The following is a 19226-nucleotide window of genomic DNA, read 5'->3' as shown; positions in this document are numbered from 1 at the left end:
TTTATATTACTGAAATGGTTCATAATCAGAGGGAAAAAATAATTCTACTCAGCTAATAGTTTTCTACAACTGGTCTCTGTTCTATTCAGATACACCTTTGCACACACCAGTTACACTGATTTAACTGCAAGACTGGCTCTACTAAAACCAAAAATAATTCAAAAAACCTTTGTGTTTCCTTTAATAGATTTTTTTCATGCAACAGTTTTGAACTAATCTTCCCCGATTAACATCCTGCTCTCTGATACCAATTTGTTTGGCAGTACTGGCACAGTTATATTTGGACCATAAACAGAGATTTATTTTTTTTTAAATTAAAAGTTCATCCTGATGCAGCTGCAGCACTACTGAATATTGTTTTGACATTGTCAACTGACGGATTCAGAGTTGGAGAAGGAACACATGGAAAAAATAAGGCAATGCAGCTGGAGGAGGTTAAGCACACAATGAACATCCATGACCAAAAATGTACAAACCTTTATGTTTAATCCAACATCAGTAGGACTGAAGCACTTTAACACAACCTGCATGTTTTAAAGATAATCTCTGTCGTCACCTGCTTTACCTTGTTAGAGTTATGACATAGGCAAAGCACTTACTTGAAAATTGGGGATTTCTGCACTGAACATTTCAGTATTTTTAATCCTTCCACTAAGACACCTGGAATTTAACATTGTGTTTCAGGTACAATCGTTTCCTTCCTGTAACTTTCTGCTTATCACAGCTTTTAAATAGTGTAATAGGATTCACAGACTTTTAACAACACAGATCATGTAAACTGCACTTGGAATGGAAACCAAGAAAAATAAAAAGGTGAAGTGCAACAACATTTCAGTCTCAAAATCTTAAGATCTGATGGGCTATGATATCTGTACAGATGACTACAGAGATTCAAAACTAAGCACAGAACACAACATACAGTAGAGCTACTCACAAATAATTTTTAACAGGTGCAAAGTAATGTGGAACTGTATTAAATTAGCTTGCAGCATCTTCTATTGTTTTAACCAGACACCTCTGATAAAGCCCTGAATTATTAAAGAATGCCTAAAAATGAGAAGTTTATGGGAATAATAAGGAAAAAACGTTTTTACTGCACTCATGTTTACCTTTGTTCCTTTTTTCCCCCCTTAACATACAAAGGGATCTTTCTACATAGAAGCAATGCTTTCTCAGCACTAACAGGATAGCAATGAAGATTGGAGAGCCTTCCTGTACAGCTTCAATGGGTTTGATTTATCATTGTGCCTTTTTCTCCTATCTGCCCAACACTGGTGTAACGCTCCTTGACTCCAGAGGGGTGTTGTGTCAATATTAATAAAGGAAAATTAATAAAACGAAGATTCTTAGAAAATGAAGTAAATACTGAAGAAGTGTAATTTGTAACAGCAGGTATCCATATATTTTGCTGAGGTGCAAAAGGGTTGTTTATGAGAACTAGTGCTATTGTAAAGCTCTTAAATTAGGTTCAAGTATAAAATTAAATACTATTCTCAGAAAAAAAAAGGTCCTACATAAGACTTTAAATGGATCTTTTAATATAAATTAGAAAGAAATTTAATTTAAAGGATTTTTGCAAATAATAACACTACATAAGTATGCTTAAGTCTTGGAATGAGATGACCAAAACCCCTTCTAGGTAAGAAAAGCCATATGCTCACAAATCAGAATTCTTCTGTAGGAAAAACTGCAGTTTTATATTATGAATTCACTTACCTAGATAACTGATCCACCATCACTTGTTCTACTACAGCCTGTTTTCTCCTTTCTGCAGCAACATCCTCCTGCAATGAAAAGCTGACTAAGAGAAAAATTAAATATATAACACCAGACACTTCAGATAATAAATTACCCTTTAAGGTAGCATTCAGAGGTCATAATCTTACCAGTGTCATAATTAATATTTTTTCCATATTTTGAATAAAGTTCTATTTGCAATACAAATAGACAAATAATATTCTCTGCTACACACTCAAATTGTCTATGCATATTAGTTGTCAATGAATATGGGAATTCCAGTATGTCTGTTGACAGACAGCATCCTAATCTCTGTAATGTTTCCAATAAATTCTGTAAGTACAATAGAGCCTGAGGAAACTCACACTATTCTAGTTTTCATGGTTGACACAGACTCCAACTCAGAGAATGAAACTTAACCTCTAGCAGTATTTAGTCAAAAAAATTCTTTTAAGACTGAGTCTCAGTGCACAATTTTCATTTGCTGCATGCCACAATAATTTTCTGCTGAGACAGGCCAATCTGAAAAACCTTTCAGAAAAGATCATCCTACAGGGGAAAGGGATTTAACATGATCTTATTATTATTTTTAGAGCAACACTGAACCATAACCTTGTGCTATTCACTGTAAAATGCTCAGGCATTGATCATCATTTGTTTCACAGAAAGTGAAACCAAAGCACAAGGGAATGCCCCAGGCCAGCACAGAGGCCACTGGCAACAACCAGGTCCCAGCATCTCTCTTCACTTTATCTTCCAGATTTCTGAACTTTTCAACTGCATTTAAATTTGCCTTTAAAAAAAAATTTATATATAAGAAAACAGAGATTATTGTTACTGAGGGGTTTAATACAGTTTTTGATAACTCTATAGCTATTCTGAAAATAAAGAATTAAGATTTTTTTTCTGATTTTTTGTTCCACATAATTCTCATTTGCAAACTGAATTCCAAATAGATCAAGACTTCCAATGGCTGCAAAAGAAAGCTGGTTTCTAGAAATCAGGTAACTGTGAAGTATACTCCCTAATACCACAGAGATGTTACACCCTTCAAGTAAATACCAACTGACAACAGCAAAAAATAAAAAAAAAAAAACAAAACCCTCAAAAGCCCCCAAAACAAAAATCCCCACAAAGAAACAACCAAACCCCCCAATTCAATCATGTAACATGAGACGACCTGGTGTTTATTCTGAACTGATTTTAAACCTCAAAGATTTCTGAATTATAGGACACCAGGAACCTCTTAGTTTGCTTTTGTATTTCATTTCAGACCCTATCAGAGCTATGGGTGCTTTATTCAAAGTTACTGGAACTTTGACCCTTAGCTGTCACAACCGATGTATTACAAAACATTACCTAAAGGAGGACACAGCGATAATACAGAGTTGGTGTTGAAAGACAACATATTCCATAGACCCCAGTTTATAGAGCCAAACCAGAAAGCATGCTGAGAAGAACCTGATTTCTTTAAAAAAAAAAGAAACCTTACACAGTGAACACTAGGTCACTAACTGCATTTGTCCATGGAACATCTTCATTCAGTTCTTCAAAAAGAGAGCTATTATGAATTCTTAAAATTGCTGAGGCAAACATTGAACTTGCAGCAGCTCACACTTTAAAAAGTAGTAACTCTTGTTCACAAAATATGATTATTCAGAGAAAACCAACCTTCTTCTAAAAAAAGACTAATTTTACTACATACATCATCTACTGGCAATCACACACATATTACAATCTGTCCTGAATAGGCAAACTTTCATCCCAAACTACAGAAAAATTAAGAGCAATTCTACTTTAACACTAGAGGTTTTGGTAATGATTACAGTAAAAGAGAATTTAAACATGTATTCTTAAGCAAATTCTTAAAACACCTTAAAATCAAATGCCTACAGTTGAGGAAAGATATACCTAATTGAGTTAATATGCTTGCAGTTACTACTTCCTATTTTCCCATTATTGCTACCTCTAGCGGAAGCTTGAACCAGAGGCTCCTAGAGAGACAGACAGACAGCCTGTGTAACCATGAGTGCTAATCAATAACAGAAGTGCTTCTAAAGGTCCCCAGGACACCCTGCTCAGATAGATGCCTGCTGGCTTCCTTTTAAAGCTGCAGTGTACCTGTTCTGTGATCCTGCTCTGCTCCCTTTCTCACTGTTTTCAGCTTATTTGATATAGTTTTAAGGTGATACTCTAATGTTACTTCAAAACTTTTTTCCATTAATTCCACCCTACAGTATAGGTTTTAAAATTTATCCTAAAAATAACAGGAAGCTCTTCAAGCTCTTCAGAAAAGTACTTTCTGAAAAATGATTTCTTATAATAAAAATTAATAGTGACCTCAGTAGTGCAACATCCACATTCACTTTGACAAGGCTAGAAATGGAATAAATACCTGCAATGACGCAAAATTCAGTGTATAGAGATGAGCAAACAAACCAAATTGCAAAAGTAAATAATTTTAATCTCATAAAATTTCTCATGGTTTAGTATTCCACAAGAAAGTTAGAATATTACATCTGTTCAGTAACACCTTCACAACCCAGTTTTGAAAGCCATCACTCCCCATACACAAATAATGAATAATGCAGTACAAAATCACAAGGTGGGGCATAGTTGTAAATAATCTTAAATTCAAGGTTTAGCCTTAGATGGGCCAGACTCCTATTGCTTAGTCCTAAAAAGAGTCAAAATGACATCTATGTAAAAAATAATAAAAATAATCAAGGAAACATGTTTAGCACATTCATATACGAAAAGTGTTCATTCCCCTCCAAGCATGCTAGTGAGGCCATACTCGTTTGCAGTTTTCTGGGCTTAGTCCTTCCCAAGATCAATAGGAATGAGAGAAATCTGGAAAGGATCTAACAGAGGATCAGAGCCAAGGCACCTGAAGGAGAGGCTAGGGGAGCTTGGGTTCGGTTACTTTGCAGAAACAGCTGCTATGAGGCATTCTGAAAACATCCTACAAACAAAGGGAAGTTACAAAGAGGCCAGAAACAAACTTTTTTTGCTACTGGCAAGCAACTTAACAGGAGGCCAAAGCTACAAACTGAGTCTTGGGAGGCATGGTATGGACAACAGCAAGAGCTTCTTCACAAGGAGAGTCAGGAATCACAGGAAGATGCAGCCTAGAGATGCTGTAGAAGCTTCATGCCTGGAGCTTGAAGACTCAGAAAAAGCTGTAGCCTACCTGATCTAATATCCACAGCAGAACCCACACAGTTTACAAAGCCAGTTCTCATCACACACTCCATTTCAGAGTTAATGAGGGTAAACAGCGTGTTTACTCTAGAAACAAGTCAGAGTAAGAGCTGAAGGAATCAGAGAATCCATGGATCATGGAAGACAGGCTCAGCTACAAGCTACAGACCAAATGAAATGTAACACTATACTATAGAAGTCACTCAGGTAATCTTAGTTGTATGTATATATTTGTGTTTATTACTCATAATTTGAATTCTCCCTTTATATGCATTATATATATATATATTTATGTATATTTACATACATTACTGCATAAAATGCAAGCATTGCAGGTATTTTTAAAATGCTCACTGGATTGCTCAGTTTGGCTTCTCCTTGAAACAAATGTTTAAACTCCAATGACTTCAATGGGTGCAATTACATACCAGGACCAAATCATCAAAGGCCTAACTTCTGATGAACATCTAGGAAGTCATTCTAGGCAGTTAACAGAATAATATCAGCCAAAACACTCACAGCTTCTGATTTCTTTATACTGTGCTGCATATTATAGGGCTTGCTTGTGTACCGTTGTTGCAGGAGAGCTTTCTCATCAAGGGCTGTAAGACCATCATTATGTCCACCTTCAGGCTGTGTATCCTACACAAAAAAAAGATTATTTCCATAAATCAAAGTTAATTAACAATAAGAAAAACAAACAAAAAAGCCAGCTACCCATTTGCTTCAACAATTTATTTTGAAGTGTTTTTCTTTCTCTTTCTTTCTTTCTTTCTTCTTTATTTTTTAAAGTGTCTACTTCTTCAATTTCATGCTAATTAAAAAAAGGAAGGGATTTTTTAAGCCTGGCTTTCTATAGAAACTGAACGGACAAATCCAGTTTTTCCTTCCAGCTTTTGAATACTCACCAGCTTTCAACAACATTGAAATAAAATAGAAGCCTAAAAATACTGTGTTCCTACAAACTCTGTGCAATATCAGAAGGCAGACTGTTAGCACCTCCCTGAAGAAGACAAGAGCTCATCCTTCCCCTGTTCTGCTCAACAACAGCCAAGAGGAAGCGGCGGATTTGCCTTTATGCATATAGTTCAAAGTTCACACCGCAGAGATGCTGGGTTTTGACCAGCAGAAATGTTAGATACAGTCTAGGCAGGGAAAAGCCAAAGCATACTGCTGAAATGGGTCTCACAGACTTGCAAATCAGTCCAAGGGTGTTGCAGCTGTATCTCCTACATGGAGGATATGAACAAAACTGACAAAGCAGACTGACAGAAGTCATGCAGGGGGGAACACAGGAAGGAAATCAAGAGTAGGGTTTGTTAGCTCACCTAGGACCAGCCCCTTTATGGAGAAGTTATTAGAAGTTCCACTAATCAGATAAAATACTAATTATACTGGAATCTAAGGATGTTTAGATTTATTAATTCAATCAGGTTGCGATAATATCTAACACAGAAAACTGTTATGGTAGATATATTTAACTTTGCCATAAGAACTGAATGAACTAGTTTCTAGTGCTTAGCAAGTATCTCTCTGGAACCCAAAATCACCAGAATAAGCCAGTCCTACTTTTTGTCTCCCAGTATATAGACACCTCATTCCATTTCAGATTAACTTGGCTACTCCTGTAAATACCCTTTTGATGAGCTTGCATGTACAACATGTAAAGGAGTCGCTCCTTGGAAAACAGACGACATGACAGTGTCACACTGGTGAAGAGTGGAATATAAAAATAAATTTTAAAAAAAGTTATACTACAAATAACAAATCCCCAGAACTGACAATCTTCCCAAGTGAATTTTTTGTCAGTTCCAAAACTGTGTTTCTTCATGCATGTGATACCAAAACATCAAGTGGATTCATATTTTTCCCCTTTTCAGGTTTGCTTGGTTTGTCTCATCTTTTAAAAATAGCTTCTGTTGTTCAACTAATAGTGAAGCCATATTTTTTCCACTGTTTAACTGCATTTTATTGCTATTAATTCTTCATCCACCTTGCTAAAGTTGAACAGTAATTTGTGATCTGCTAAAACTGCGTAGCCTATCCTAATGAGATTTGGATTTGACTGGTGCACTACTTTGCCATCAGTAAGACATGCTGTTAACTAGACAGATGTCACCAAACATAAAACTAAACTTAATAAAATAACAGAATTTTTTTTTCACTCAACTCCTTTACTCACAAAATGATTACTTATAGGATTACTTGTAGATACTTGCAGGTCCTCCTAGTTTTATCTGACCACTAGAAGCATGATTATAAGAGGAGAAAAACCCCTTAAAACTATCAAAGGTAAAGGTAAAACAGCAACAGCATAAGTGAAATAGAATCTTTGCCTTATGTAAGACCTCCCCTTTTCTTTCCACTGAACATAAAGCAGGTGAAAATCAGTAAACTCATTGTTATTCAGCACAAACCTTTTCTCTGAAAAGCAATGAGCACAATATGTTCCCTCAACATCTGCATACTTAACTTTTCATTAAGATTCTTAAATGGTCATCAGCCCTCAGCACAGTCTAGCATTCAACAGGTCCTGACAGCTGTTGCTTACTTTAGTCGCCTGTTTCCTTACACCTGCAATGATGTATCTTGCCCTGTGTAACCACCCTTCTCCACTGTCTCTTCCAGAACAAGAGGAAAGTTGGTTTTTTTCACTCCTTTGTTTTCCAATTTCTCTCCACTGATCTTCCCTGGTTTGCAGGAACAGTTTTAATTTAAAAAAACAAAAACCAAAAGGAACCTGGCAGTTGCTTGCAGTACAACTGTACTGGATCTGTCCTAGGGAACCTGCTTTGGCAGTGGGGTCGAACTTGATGATCTCTTGAGGTCCCTTCCAACCCCTACAATTCTGTGAACCTTATACAATGTCAAAGCAAAAAGTACAGACAGCATCTTTCCACTTCTCCTTTCTAAAGTCATATATATAGTCATAAAGTAATAGAATAATAGTTAATATACTTCTATATTAAAAAAATAAAAAAGCTGGAATGCATTTCTATATTTGAAAATAATACTTTACTAAGATCTTCCTGCTGTCTTACGTCTCCAGGACATGGTCTAGGTGACATGGTGTTACTGGACAGACAGTTGGACTTGATCTTAGAGGTCTTTTCCAACCTTAAAGATTCTATGATTCTATCATCTTTGGCTGCAAACTCTTGCCTATCATTCATGCTAATCATCATGCCTAGGCTAGAGGTGCATTATGAGGGCACATGTTACACTTCTAACAGAGAATACAAGCACACTTAAGTCTCGGAGAACCTCAGCTTCTTGCTCTGGAACAATTCAAACAAGCTTCCTGTATTTTATTTCCTACTCAACATTAGATGCTGAAACTACACATTTTTATTTCTTTATGATAAAAACATATACAAAAATTAATGACACACAGATGTAAACCCCTCCAAACACGTGCCAATACCAGCAGATATTTGCAATTGAAAAATGCAATTAATTGTCTGTCAATGACCTTTATGGAAGCTTCTGGACACCGGAGGTGGTCTTTTTTCCGTTCTGCAATTCTCTGAGAATATTGCTTATATTCTTCCTTCATGTCTGCTTCATACTGACGATACTTCAGTTTATATCTGTCTGTTGGGGATGGCAGATTTTCTGGTATTGTCTTCTGTTCCAAAACCGAACACTAAAGCAAAGAGTAATCAATATGAAACCCTCTGATTGATCTATTGAATGAGAACATCATTATAATTTCCATCCAGTATAACTACTGAAACATCTTGACACCATGCTTCACATTAAGAAAAAACACATGTATAACTGCATATTCAGGCTAAATGTTCACTGAGTTTTTCACATTCTGCCATTTTTTAATCTGAAAAGTACACAGCCAAATGATTTTACATCACTTCTAAGGCAAGATTCAGTGTTTCTGTTCTATAAATTAATGTTACGGACACTAAAATGGGAATTCTGACATTTGATTTTGGATGGCAGAAAACGCACTGCTGGATTTCTCCAATCAGAAGTGCTAACACTCTTGGATGGCAGATAAATATTAGTCCAAGCACTTCCTTCCCTAGAACAACATCAGCTGAAAAGGCTGTGAAGTTGGCTAAGTACCTTCCTAATTTTGCATCCACTACAGTGCTCTACACAGTGGAGGCTGGACCAGTAAAAACAGCAGCAATGACAGAAGGCCAAGGCTCCACTCTTTCTCTCCTTGAATAACTCGCAATATTCCTTCAATGCTAACAAAACTAAGACAGCCTCATCTAGTATCTCTACTTGGCACACCACATCCTACAACACCAGGTTAACAGACCTGCTCTAAAAAAACCATTTCTCAAAACACCAAAAGACTTATGTTCTTGAAAGGCCACCTTTCTCTTTCAAAGGAGGATCCACATTCCTTCACTGGTTAGTTCCTGAATTACAGGGCTATGTTTAAATTATTCTTTCAAAAGTGACCTATTTTGGGAAGATTTACTTACACAGTCTGCTACTGAAGAAGGTGGAATATATCTTGCTAAAGGAATGCTCAGTCAGGACCCCAGAAGCAAGCAGTGCAGAAGTAAAGGCCGCTCAAAGGAATACATTACAATATTTTAGAACTGCTTGAAAATCTTCTCCACAAAAAAGGTGGGAAAAAAACCAAAGTCAGGCGAAGAAAAGCAAGAGAGAGCAAAAGAGGGTAAGTGAACAGAAGATACGTTCCTGCCTCTTCAGCACTTCAGTATTTAAGACATAGTGAAGGCACAAAGGAAGCGACAAAAGATAAAGGAAAGCAGAGACCAAAGCCAAAAGGAAGAATGACCCTAAGAAGCAGACAAAGCCACATCAACTTTCCATTAGCCTTCCTGCAGACACACAGAATTATAGGTATGAAGTTTCTATTTAAAAAGAAAAAAAGGTAAAGCAAGTGGTGAAATTATAGGCATCCTGATCTAAAAAGACTATAGCAACCCAAGCATGTCTGCACTGCACATGCTGAGGCACAGAGAATAACCTATCCATAGGTACATGGTTACAAACATATCTCACAACATGCATAAACACCTATGTTGGGCACATAGATGTTCTGAGTAGTAGTACATTACTTGTCCATTTAAAAAAAAATCCACTTAATCATTTCCATTTTTATTTAAATGCTTGCTTTTTGTGGTTTTTTTTTAATTGAGAAAAAAAAATCTGGTTATATGGGGAAACATATAAAACTGATCTTGGCAGATTCACCCTGAGCTCCAGCCAGTTTGGAGTCCTGCCAAGCCGCTATATTACTCATTTCAAGGGGCACAGGTTATGTACAAATTAATTAATAATTGTTTTTCCCTCTAGCTATGCTTGTTTTAAATCCACTCATTAGACTATTTCTTAGGTTTGCATGTTAAATATTTTTCAAATAATGGATTTTTAAGCAGTATATTTTCCAATTCTTCCAAAAAGAGGTAATACTGATAAATTAGGCTATTTCCTGCATCCATACCATATAAAAACATACTACTAAGATTTTTACCATGATTATATATACCGTACATGATTATGACAGAAAAAAATCATGTAGGCAGCATTCTGGAATTGGTTTAAAACTCTGGATAACCAGCCTCTTGAATGTATAGGAACTACAGAGAGTACTTCAACATTTTCCCATTAATGATGGCTTTTAAAACATTCAGAATACTGATGGAATCACAGCAGATTAAAAACAGTCTCTCCAATAAGCTAGTTTCTGTCACACACAAGTTAAAACAGTGAAAACATATACTGTAACATTCTACTACTGAATTGTTATTTTGTCTGTAATTTTTTAGACACTTTACCTCTACTTTTTTCTGACGAGATTTTCTAAACACCTGTTTAAAGTAAAGGAAAAGAGAAATTAATTACATACCAATGATCAAACAAAATATCATCACATTTAATTCTTCACATTTAATTCAGATGTAAGAGTTCAAAGGAATTTTTTTTCCTGCATTAAGGGAACAACTGTAGTAAGTGAGCAATTAAATTAATTCTTAAACTTGTTATGCTGGATAGTGATCCTGAACAGTGCTGTACTGTACTATAAACCAGAACATTAGCATCTGGACTACTGATTTTCGTTATAAAGCACCTAAGATTAGCGGTGATTAACTTTCTTGCTCATCCAGGGAAAAAAATATTGACATGTGATCAGGAAATTTTATAATAGAAGTGCTCTGACAAACTGAACATAATACCAAAGTTAACGTCATAATTCTGTTTCAAAGACAAAAGGTGAGAAAAACCCTATGAAATTGCTGCAAGTAATTTCAAAAGTCCCCTTTTCATCAAAAGTAACTATTCTTCCACACAAACACTTAGTTTGTAACTTTCTTTTTCTTCAGACATTTAGTGACTACTATTGATCTTATATTTACTATTTTTCTAAGTTCCACTTTATTTAGAAAGATAAACCAAAATTACACACTACCTCAAAAGTATTACCCTTTGCAGTTGCTTTGGCAAACTGCTAATAAAGCTAGCTATGAATATATCTCTTGAGCAATAAGTACAATGAAATGGATGGGTGTATAAATTAACAAAGAAGAGCTAAGTTATTTTTTAAAAAGGGTGATTTTTTAAAATATTCTAGAGGTTTCTCATGAAAAAGTACAAAAAAAAAAATGTAAAAAATGTTAGACCAACAGCACTTTGAGACAGAACTTTAACCAAAAGAGATACAGAGAACTTCTACAATAAAGCTAAGTATGCTTTCCTAAATTACTGGTAAAGGGGCACCTTTTAAAGATACTCGTAGTCACAGACTGACCTCTTGAGGCTGATGATCCTGTGCATATGGTGTTTGCAATGATGTTCTCCAACCTGAACGTGAATCCAGAGGACATGTACGATGGTAACTTCCACTGTATGGTATGTAAGAGTCCCCATCCTAAAATTATGGCGGGAGGTGAGGGAGAAGTAAAGCAATTGTAACTTTTATATTGAGTGATATTTTTATAAAATCCTGCAATGAAGGAATTCTAAAAAATACTCAACAAAATTAATTTATAATTACCTCTTCATCAGAATCACCCAGCCTCCCTAGATCTAGGCATGGCACCCTGCAGGAAGGTAAAACAATTTTAGTAGCAGTACTTTCTCTTATGTTTCAATTACAATAAAAGGAAACTGCCTATTAGTTGTTGTTATTATTAGCTCGTTCACAAAAGTTTCCCTGCTATCAGCAGTTTCACTACAACTGGAGATGGTCTACATGGCAAATCCCTATTAGCCACTCTGACTTCAGCTCCAGGACTGGATAATGAGGTTTTCCTCTTCCCACTGGCAGAGTACCCTGGCAGCCAAAAAAGGTCCCTGGAAGGCCCTTCCACACTCCCAGCATGGCCATCCTGTTTGGATAATAAATCAGGGATTCCTTCTTCCTGTCTTCCACAGCAGGTCTGTGGCAATATCCCACCATAATCAGTCACCAGAGAGGCAACAGGGAAGCAACGGCTCCTTGGGAAGGAGCTATACTGCAGTATAGTTGGCTTCCAGCATGCTGAAGAAATGAAAAAATCTCCCAGTTCATCAAAGCATCTCTGTCTTCTGCCTTTACTCCAAGTATACCCTGGAATTATAACAAGATTACTCTGTGGAATAAGAGAGCTCCTTAATTTCCAGTGTTTTTTATTTTTCTTACAAAATTACAGAGAGTACACAGAAATGGAAGTTCTTCGACTTTAACATGAATCAACCAAGGCTGTGGTCACACATACTTGTAAAATAATGTAGACAGATACATTGGCTGCAAGGCATTTCAGTAAAAAATACCCAAAACCCTAAGCTATCAAACACAGTCCTTGGAATAACAGATGGTGCTTATCTGCTAAGGGCACTATAAGGTTGAAAATTTTATAGTTACTGTACAAAATTTCACCTTGCTTGTAAAAACCCTTCACTAGTTTCTCTGTAACTTTTACTGTAATACTGGCAAAGAAGGATAATGCTTAGAAAAAAATAATACTTAAACAAATTGAAAAAGTTCTTCAGTATGAGGGTGGTAGGTCACTGGAACAGGTTGCCCACAGAGGTAGTGGAGGCCCCATCCCTGGAGGCATTCAGTCAAGGTCAGGCTTGATGCAGCTCTGAGCAACCTGATCTAGTGAAGATGTCCCTGCTTACTCCAGGGGGATTGGACTAGATGGCCTCTAAAGGTCCCTTCCAAACTTACACATTCTGTGGTTCTACAATTCTAAAAAGTTGTTCTCTTCTGGCTATTGCATTAAAAATATTCAAGAACATATAGGTATAAATATGAAAGCCCTTAGCACAACTCTACTGTTAAGCTCAACCAAATGTAAATCTATTTAATGCCAATGTAAATAATGCATCAAAAATTCTAATCTAAATATAAATCACAGAAAACAAACCTATGATGATAAATTTCATGGAACACTGAGTTGAATACCAATCCAAATGCAAATGCATTGCATTAATAATGCACAATTACACAAACGGATCAGAAATAGAAGCAGACTTACTCTGGTGGGCGAGGGCCGTGACTGGCCCGTGTATCCGGTCTCCAGCCCTAAAAGAATGATACTTTATTACATACCTACAGGGATCACGGTTAAAACGTATAGTTGTCTCTTTCAAAATCCCCTGGAATATTTTAAATCAATGCCTTCTCAAAGTATCTGTATAACATATTTGACCTAGATGCTACCAGCAAAAGGAGAAAAAAAAAAAAAAAGCTTTTCATTGAAAGTTGATTCTTACAGATCTTGAGACTAAAAGACTGAATATTCATCATGTCAGAAAGTCTTCCAGCCATTAAGAATCCAGCTAGTATCCATGTCAGCTATTAATAATGCAGTAAAAATAATCCCTGTTGGTGAGACTCGGTACAATCACTCTTCAAAAGGTTTGGGGTTACATGGTCCTTTGCTGGGAATCAACCCCTCAGCCAGCGCTTACACCAAAACCACAACACCGACAGCCAGCTGGCTCACATGGTGCTACCTCACACCCCAAAGAAGCCCTGATATTTGGTGTAACTGTCACCTGAGCTTTAGTACAGCAACACTCGATAACCACTAGGCAGCTTGTGTACTCACTGTTTACTTTGCATGGCTGCATTCCACACAGATCTCCAAACTCAACTGAACAAGAGCACAGCAAGCTGCAAAGACGGAAGCCAAAGCCCCATCTACCCCACTGTGGTTTTCTGAAAACAGCCAACAGCAAATCCTTAGGGATGATGGTTTGACTGCAGCAAGCACCCAGTAACAATAACCCCTACTTTCCTCCCAGTCTGGAAAAAAAGTGGGGTGCAAGGTTGTTCTGAACCAGGGCCGGCATCTTTGTTTTCAAACTCTGCTGCTCACAGATCTCAGCATCAGTCTGGACCGAGCAGACATCATATTTCAGCTGTGCCCTAACACCTTTCATGATTCGAGAGCAGTCACAAAACTCTTGTCCCTTCCTACCACACACCCTTTGTAGCCTGGTCCTGGAAAAGATGCTCGAAGTTCAGGAAATACTACCCTCTAGTGATTTCAAAAGAAAGTGTTCAGATTTAGAAAAAGAAACAAAGTTTTTCCCCGGTAAGGTCACACGTAATAAACACCACCACCTTGTGGTCAAATATGTTAAAAAAAATGAAAAAATCTAACGCAATTTAGTCTTATGAATAAGACTAAATGTAATGTATTAAATCACGAGTATATATTTTTTCTGTACCACTTCAACTAAGATAAGATAAAGAACATAGCACATTCTAAAAGTTAAAGTTCTAACATAATTCTTTCTCCAGAAGTCATTGAACCAGGAAAACCTGGAGGCTGCTCCCGTTTAGGGGATGAAGCACACAGTATGTTCTTTTTTGCAAGGCACCAAGAATCAGATGGACTAGAAAGTCTAAATTTAGAAACTGAGGGGCACAGAGAAAGAGAAGGAAAAAAAAACAAAGCGGTGAGAGATTAAAGATATTTCTTTCATAACCTTACACTAAATGCCCCAAATGTTCTTGTTGTATACAAGTATTTAGCACTCAAAGGTAACATTACAAAACTGATGTGATGTTGTTCACAAAAGGTCCTTTTCATTCCAAACCAAACAAAGAAGGAAAACACCAACTTGGCAGTCGAATTCCAAAAATTCCTCATGTGGTCATCAAACAAATAAGGAAGTTAAATGGGTGCTTGGGGGCTGAGGGAAGATTACCAATTAACTTTACATCATGGGCATAAAACAGACAGTATCTGTGTGAGAAATCAACTGTTTTTAAAAATATTGTTTACCTTAACTATAATAAAAAGAATGGCACTCAGAATCCAAGATGGTATTTTTACTAATCAAGCCTTCAAAAGTTAGCCTGGAAGCTTCTGCTACAGTGATCTTGCAATGGTTGCACATCTACCTTGTCTCAAAACACAGACAATTAGGAATTGTCTGGAGAACAGAATTCCACTTCATAATGAACATAAAACACTGAGATTCATTTTACACATCAACCTGAAATCATGGCTACCCAAATTATGTTTTGGGAGTTTCTTGCTGTCTTGCAAACAAAAACATAGACATCCCTGTTACCAGTCTCACTAACAGCCTGAGAGAGTGCACAGAACAGGTTCCACCCTCAGCTGCACTTAGTTGCAAGCACTGGTTTGTTCCAGAGTTCTCCACATACTAGCTAAGTACCCAGAACACAAGTTATTTCTGGACAGGTGTTTGTATGAAAATTCTCTCCTTCATCTGAGAAGCTGTTGCACTAAACTATTGCTTTCTGAACAAAAATAATTTCTTTAAAAGTTTCCTTCTCTGCAGAATGTATTATAACCTTCAACCAAAACCCTTCTGAAGTACAATTAAAATATTTGTAAAAATGTCAAAATAAGGAAGGAAAACAAGCCTTCTATTAACATACCTGACATTTCTTCCCCTTCAGTGACAGCTGAGTCTGCTGTCGAGGGGACGCAGCAACTCCTTTAACTTCCAAATCCATGCAAATTCAATGACAGCCTTCAGAATAAACTGGGGAAAAAAACCCAGAAAAAATATTAAGAAAATAATGTCTTCTTTTTACTTTCTGCAAATCCATATTATTGCAATAATATTGTCAGCAATAATTTGGGTATTGTCTTCAGCAATATATGAAATGTTTCTGGGTTCCCTTTTTCACCACCTCTTAATTTAAATCTTTCCTTACTAATACTTAACCAGATTCCTGCTCAAATTTACCTTAAGTTTAACTCCTTCTTTCCCTTATGCTTCTCATGATACCTTCCCATACTGACATTACTGATGTGCTACTCCTTGGTAACATCTCACTTACAGCTGCTTCTGGCTTTCAACTGCACCATGGCGTCAGATGAAGTACTTTCAGGATGATACAAGGGCCCTCCTGCCACACAGTCACCCTCCATCAGCTCCAGGACATTTTATCAGCATGTTATCTCCTGCTCTGCCAGTTTCTCCTTCCAGAGTTTTGGAACCAAAAGCCTATCTGCTAGTTCCCAGAAATCAGATGCTCCATTTTCAAATCACCATCCACAAAAGCTGACCCCATTTCTACCTACTGAGCATATTTTAACTCCCAAATACCCTTTCGTTTACCAAGCAGAAGCACTGCTACGGGGCCTACTTGGGGATGTCCACACAGCTGCTGCCCAACCGGTGGGCCTTCCCACCATGCCCTTTTCCAGGGGGCTTAACATGAGGTGCTGCTCTCCGTGCACAACCTCAAGGCTCCTACTGAATGGAGGAGCTACTACCCCTACTCCTCCCAGTCGGAGGCACAGGGGGAAGGGAACGTTGGTAACACGCCACGCACAATGCTGTAAAAGGGGAAATAAACATTATGGGCCCAGGCAGCTCCACAGAACCGATGCATGTTCCCGGGAGCTCACTAACACGGGCAGCAGAGCCGAGGGTCCCGCCCGCGTCCCGGAGGGATCTCACCAGAGGGCCGCGCACGGCTGACACGAAGGCCCCGCCCCCGTGCGGCTCCTTGGCAACCGCAACCCGCCGCCGGCCCGCCGAGCGTCCCCCGCCGTGGCCCCGTCGCCATTGCCATGGCCGCTGCCCGCGCCCTACCTGCCCGCCGCCTGAGGGGCGGCAGCGCCTCCCGCCCTCGCCCCACCTGCCCGCCGCCGGCCGGCCGCGCCTGCGCCCGCGGCACCGCCCCTGCCTCCGCCTGCGAGCGAGCGGCCGCCTCAGGGTCCTGCCTGATTCAGCAGCGCGGAAGGGCCAGCCTGGGGAGGAAGGTTTCGCCGGTTACCACCTCAGCTGAGGGGGGAAGGCGAATTCCCTGTCTACCCTGAGGAGATTCAGGCTGCCAGCCTGAACGTCCGTCCCTGCCCTCACCTGCAAAGGCTGCCAGCCATGACCTGGCAGCCAGTGCTCTCGGGATTTTAGAATGCTTTGGGTTGGAAGGGACCTCAGAGACCACCTGGTCCCAACCCTCCACTGCACCAGGTTGCCCAAAGCCCCACCCAGTCTGGCCTTGAACACTGCCAGAGAGGAGGCTGCCACAGCTTCTCTGGGCAACCTGTGCTGGTGCCTCACTGCCCTCAGAGTGCAGAATACTTTCCTCCTATCTAATCTAAATCTACCCTCCTTCAGTTTCAAGCCATTATACCTTGTCCTGTGTACTACATGGTCCTCTCCAGCTTTCTCTGCAGCCTCCGCAACCACCTGCTAGGAAAGCCAGGCCACTTACATGTTGCACGGATCTGTGTCCTCAAGAAACCCAGGCAGCTAGAATCAGAGCCCTCAAAATAGCAGCAAAAGGGCTCGCAGTGAATGTCTGTAGCCCAGGGTCAGAAATACAGCAAGCACCTCAAAGTAGCTCAAAGCTTTATGGACAAATGCTGCCAGTAGCAGTCACGAATGCCACAGCACTGATGATTCAAACGCTGCCCAAGGCAGTGAAATCCTGCAGGGAAGAATTTCACCAGCAGTAGTGGCATGTGGAAGGCTGCAATACTGACCTGCTGCCACACCAGCTCTCACAGCTGAGCGAGCAATGGAGACACAAACAGCAAACTCCACAGCAGAGCAGCACACTGGGTTCCCATTCCGTCATTTCCTCTGATCAGTTCATTTTGATTACACTTATTAGTCATCGCAGAGGATTGCCTCTATATGATTTTTTTAAACTGTTCCAGTTGTCCTGACTGACCAGACCTACATCAATTATTTTAAAAATTACATTGTGTCCAAGCACCAGTTCCGATTCATCCATTCTGGCAGGGAAAAAAATCTGTCACCTCTTGAGAAACCCTGGCTTCTTGGTCAATCAGGCAACGTTAGGCAAAAATCTCACTTATTGCCAAACTGCCAATAAACAGATGCTAAGAATGCATTTCCACATGCTGCTACTTCCAAGCCCGTGTGATCCACTTCCTTATAACCAATGACGTACCATGTTTCTACGCAAGACTGAACAATTCATACTGTTTCGGTCAGTGACACAGTTAATAGCTTTGAAGTCTTTAACTACAGTACATTTCCTCCATAAAAAAACATACCCACATGTCATTTTCCTGCAAGAATAAAATGGCAAAAGAGTTCAGGCATTCTAACTGGCCTACTTAAAAGCCATGCAATTACACAACAGAAATTTTAACAGTAATGCACTGTCAGACTTGTAATTCCTGTCATTAAAGGGTAGCAATTCCATAGGTATGTGCATTAAGTGAACAGGAAATTAATAGAAAATAAAGGTATGGACAAAAAAATTATTCTGGCAAAGGAAGAAAATGCTTAACACTGACCTAAAAAAGACATTATAGAGTTGGCCCTCCCCACCAAGCCCCACAGTTCTTGAATGATAGATAGAATCATAAAATGTGTTGGGTTGGAAGGGACCTTTAGAGGCCATCTAGTCCAACCCCTCCTGCAGTAAGCAGGAACATCTTCACTACATCAGGTTGCTCAGAGCCCCGTCAAGCCTGATCTTGAATATCTCCAGGGATGGGGCCTGTTCCAGTGATCTCCACCCTCATATTTGAAGACCTTATTCCCTCTTCTAGTTTAAAACCGTTACCCCTCCTCCTGTTGCTACATGCCCTCATGAACAGTTCTTCCCCAGCTTTCTTATAAGCACCTTTCAGATACTGGAAGGCCACTAAAAGTTTCCCTCAGAGCCTTCTCTTCCCTGGGCTGAACTAGCCCAACTCTCTCAGCCTGTTTTCATAGGAGAGGTGCTTCAGCCCTCTGATCACTTTTGTGGCCCTCCTCTGGGTGTGCTCCAACAGGTCCATGTCCTCCTTGTGTTGAGGGCTCCAAAGCTGGACAGAGTTCTCCAGATGAGGTCTCACCAGAGCAGAGGGGCAGAATCCCCTCTCACACTCTGC

General features: G+C 39.1%; 1 protein-coding gene across 1 annotated transcript in view; it reads right to left on the bottom strand.

Moving 5' to 3' along the window:
- The window catches only part of CAPS2 (calcyphosine 2), a gene marked incomplete at both ends in the record, with an annotated part of 28469 nt that extends 12598 nt beyond the window's left edge, over positions 1–15871 (bottom strand). The window contains 8 exons of the mRNA XM_084279758.1: positions 1717–1784; positions 5461–5583; positions 8414–8587; positions 10722–10763; positions 11693–11812; positions 11939–11984; positions 13407–13453; positions 15794–15871. Of these exons, the coding sequence (XP_084135884.1) occupies positions 1717–1784; positions 5461–5583; positions 8414–8587; positions 10722–10763; positions 11693–11812; positions 11939–11984; positions 13407–13453; positions 15794–15871 (698 nt within the window). The remainder of the gene's footprint in view (positions 1–1716; positions 1785–5460; positions 5584–8413; positions 8588–10721; positions 10764–11692; positions 11813–11938; positions 11985–13406; positions 13454–15793) is intronic.
- Between the last annotated feature and the right edge of the window lie 3355 nt (positions 15872–19226).

The sequence above is a fragment of the Gallinula chloropus genome (assembly GCF_964237585.1).
Source record: "Gallinula chloropus genome assembly, chromosome: 1".
Lineage (NCBI taxonomy): Eukaryota > Metazoa > Chordata > Aves > Gruiformes > Rallidae > Gallinula > Gallinula chloropus.
The sequence above is the reverse complement of the archived record's forward strand: the minus strand, read 5'-3'. Positions and strand labels throughout refer to the sequence as shown.